General features: G+C 68.3%; 1 protein-coding gene across 1 annotated transcript; it reads left to right on the top strand.

Moving 5' to 3' along the window:
* Positions 1–86: 86 nt before the first annotated feature.
* LOC132009075 (beta-lactoglobulin-2-like) lies at positions 87–3,100 on the top strand (the record flags this gene model as incomplete). The annotated part of the gene is made up of 5 exons (XM_059387480.1): positions 87–273; positions 726–865; positions 1,400–1,473; positions 2,283–2,396; positions 2,996–3,100. Coding segments are annotated over exons 1-5 (529 nt in total), but the record flags the coding sequence as incomplete, so codon positions are not given.
* Positions 3,101–3,360: the final 260 nt, after the last annotated feature.

Here is a 3,360-nt window from a genome sequence, read left to right on the forward strand (position 1 = left end):
TTGTCCTGGGGGAGGAAGCCCTGGGGCTCTGGGGAGGGGCCCCGGGGATTCGGGGAACCGCGTGCGCGGGGGGCCTGGCCGGGGCTGGTTTGCAGGCCTCCGGCCCCCATATAAGGGCCCGAGCCCGCGGCCCGGCCTTCCTCACTCCCGGGAGCTCAGCGTGTCACAGCCGCAGGCATGAGGTGTCTCCAGCTCGCCCTGGGCCTGGCCCTGGTGTGTGGCCTCCAGGCCATCGTCATCCCCCAGACCACGAGGAACCTGGATATAAGAAAGGTAGGAGCCTGTGGGGTGGGTGCTGGGGGCCGGGGCCAGGGCCGGGCCCAGGGTGACTGACAGAGGGCAGGAGGGCCCGGCTGCAGACATCTAAGGGCAGACACTGAGGCAAAGAGCTCGGGCACGTCTCTGTTCCCTCGAATGCTGGCTCCATCCGCCTCCCTGTCCCGCTCTCGCCCCCGGAGTGGAGTCACGTACGACAGGGCCACGCCTTGAGTGGGAGCTTACTCAGGACAGAGCTGGGGTGGAGACGGTGGGAATTATGAATATGCAAGAACCCCGCCTGGACTTCGGCACGGGGCAGGGATCCTCAGATGTGCCGGGTCCTAGCATACTTGCAGGGCTGCTGGGAAATGCGTGCAGGAGACCACCCAGCAGGGGGGTGGGAGGGGGAGCCCTGGGGGGGCCGGGCCCCTTCTCGTCCCCCATGGCACTCAAGGCCCCATCCCCAGGTGGCTGGGAAGTGGCACTCCATGGCCATGGCGGCCAGCGACATCTCCCTCCTGGACTCCGAGACCGCCCCCCTGAGAGTGCACATCCAGGAGCTGAGACCCACCCCCGAGAACAATCTGGAGATCATTCTGCGCAAACGGTGGGTGTGCCCCCGCCCGGGGTTGGGGGCAGCGAGGGCCTAGCTCCGCCGGGTGGGGCAGGGGGGCGGGCAGGGAGGCGTGGAGGGGTGTGGGAGGGCAGGGTCCTGATGGAAGCCGACTCCGTCTGGGTGATTCCGGGTGCCGTGGGGACCCTCCGGGCTCTGGGCCAGCAGGCCGACCCCACAGGGCGGCCCCAGCTCCGCAGGCAGAGCGGGGGCCGGCGCTCGAGGAACTCTGAGTGTCCCCATGACGAGGTCCCTGGAAGTGCTGTAACCCAGCCCCTCCCAGACAGGGTCAGAACGGCTCTCAGCCACCAGCAGGTGTCCCGGCCTGGTCTGCCCCATTGCCCACTTGACCACGTCACCTGATCGGGGCCAGGGCGCTCACATTCGGCCACGCCCTCACGGCACTGCCCTCAGCCGGCCGGGGCCAGACGAGGCTGGGCGTGCGCAGGGCTTGTGGACGCTTCCTGGAGCTGCTCCTGTCCCCACACTGGGGTTCATGGACGACCCCCACACTCTTTGGCTTTTCAGGGAAAACAGCGCCTGTGTTGAGGAGAACATCATGGCCCAGAAGACTGAGGACCCCGCCGTGTTCACCATCAACGGTAAGTGCACCGACTCCACGCCTGAGGGCCCCCCGCGCCCCCAGGCCTCTCCCCTCAGGCAGCTCTGGACGAGCAGTGCCCCCTCCCACGCTGGGCACTGGGGGCTCCTCGGAAGCCCCGCATCCCGGCGGCAGGAAGGAGTCGGGCCCTGCTTCTCCTGTGCCCACGCCACGAGGGCCATGAAGGGCACTCCCGGGGGGTATGAGGCCTGGGGACCCCACTCCGTCCGGGACTCAGCCTCCTCCCGGCCCCTGAGCTCCCTGCTGGGCGTGGGAAGACAGCAGAGCCACATCTGGCTCGCTGTGGCATCTGTACGGCCGTGCAGGTGGGGGTCCGTGGGGGGACGCGTCTGAGGGCGGGTGTGAGGGGACCTCCCTGCTCAGGGACAGGCAGCCTGTGGCTCCTTGGACGTGTCCCCCAGGCCAGACCTCTGGCTAAACACACTGTGCATTTGCCTCTTGGTCCTGGAACCTGCTTCTGGAACGTTCTGGACCTCACCAGCCTCGGTCCCTCCTTTCCATACCGCACTGTCCCCTGGGTCCAGCAGCCCCCCGCCCCACCCTCAGCCTCCTCTGGGACAGACCCCGGGCCCTCCCCATGGCTGCCAGCCCTCCCCTGCCACCACAGCCCACCGGCTCTCTGCCGATTCCGTGGGGGTCTCGGTAGCAGCTGTGGAACTGAACGGAGGGGAGACGAGGCCTGGGAAAGAGCGGGCGGGCCCTCGGCTTTGGGGAAGTGGCCGTGCCAGCGCGGGAGGCCCCAGGGGCACACAGACAGACGTCGGGCCTCTGTTCCGGCCTCTGTTCCAGACCAAGGGGAAAGAAGGATTTCCGTGCTGGACACAGACGACACCCACTACCTGTTCTTCTGCATGGAGGCACCTGTGCCCCGCGCTGCGAACGGCATCATGTGCCAGTACCTGGGTGCGTAACGGAGCCCTGCAGGGGTTGGGGGGGGGCCGAGAGGGAGAGGGGCCGCCCCAGCCCCTGGGGCTCCCGTCAGCACCGGTGTGGAGGACTCAGGGACGAGCGACAGGCCAAGGGTGTGTCCACGAGCAGAGGGGCTGCACGGGGCAGTGGGTAGAACGCGTCAGCAAGAATCCGAAACCAGCCAGGAAGGAGATTCCTAGTGGTCTCAGAACTGTTCCGACCTGAACGCAACTCTGGAGGGCGACATTCGGGCGCACCCCCGGAAGCTCAGTACCAGGCTTGCTGCTGTGCTCGGGCGTCTCTCCCCGGTCCCCGAGGGGCCCACGGCGCTGGGGCAGCTGAGGCTCCCGGGTCCATAAGTCAGTGGCTGCCGGTGCGGGGAGCCCTCTGTTCCCAGCGCCCTCGCAGGAGGAAGGGGAGGGGACAAGGACCCCGCAGGCAGGTGGGCTGAGCCCCAGATGCCACCCTGGGAGCTGACCGCAGAACGCTTCCCAGCACTTCCTTCCGGCAGTCACTCCCTGGCCGGGGCCCCCGCAGCTCCCCGAGGTCGTCAAAGCCCCGCGGCCCGGGGACTGACCCGCCGCCCTCCACAGCCAGGACCCTGAAGGTCGACAACGAGGTCGTGCAGAAATTCGACAGAGCCCTCCAGACCCTGCCAGTGCCCATGCGGATCATCCTGGACCTGAGCCAGGGGAAGGGTGAGCTCCGGCCTGCCGCAGGCCCTCCCCACCTGCGGTCCCAGCTCAGGGTGCCTGTCAGGGGTTCCAGAGACATCGGGACAATGTTTTCCCTCCCTGTGGCCCTCATTCCCCGGGATCGGGAGGGTGAGAGGTGCAGAGCCCCCGAGGCGGGGTCCTCCCACCCCAGCCCCTCTGCCGCACCCCTCTGGGCCCAGGGCTGTCCTGGCGACATGTGACCCCCCCCACGGCTCTCCCCTCCCCCACCAACAGAGCAGTGC

Source organism: Mustela nigripes, unplaced genomic scaffold, assembly GCF_022355385.1.
Source record: "Mustela nigripes isolate SB6536 unplaced genomic scaffold, MUSNIG.SB6536 HiC_scaffold_4161, whole genome shotgun sequence".
Classification (NCBI taxonomy): domain Eukaryota; kingdom Metazoa; phylum Chordata; class Mammalia; order Carnivora; family Mustelidae; genus Mustela; species Mustela nigripes.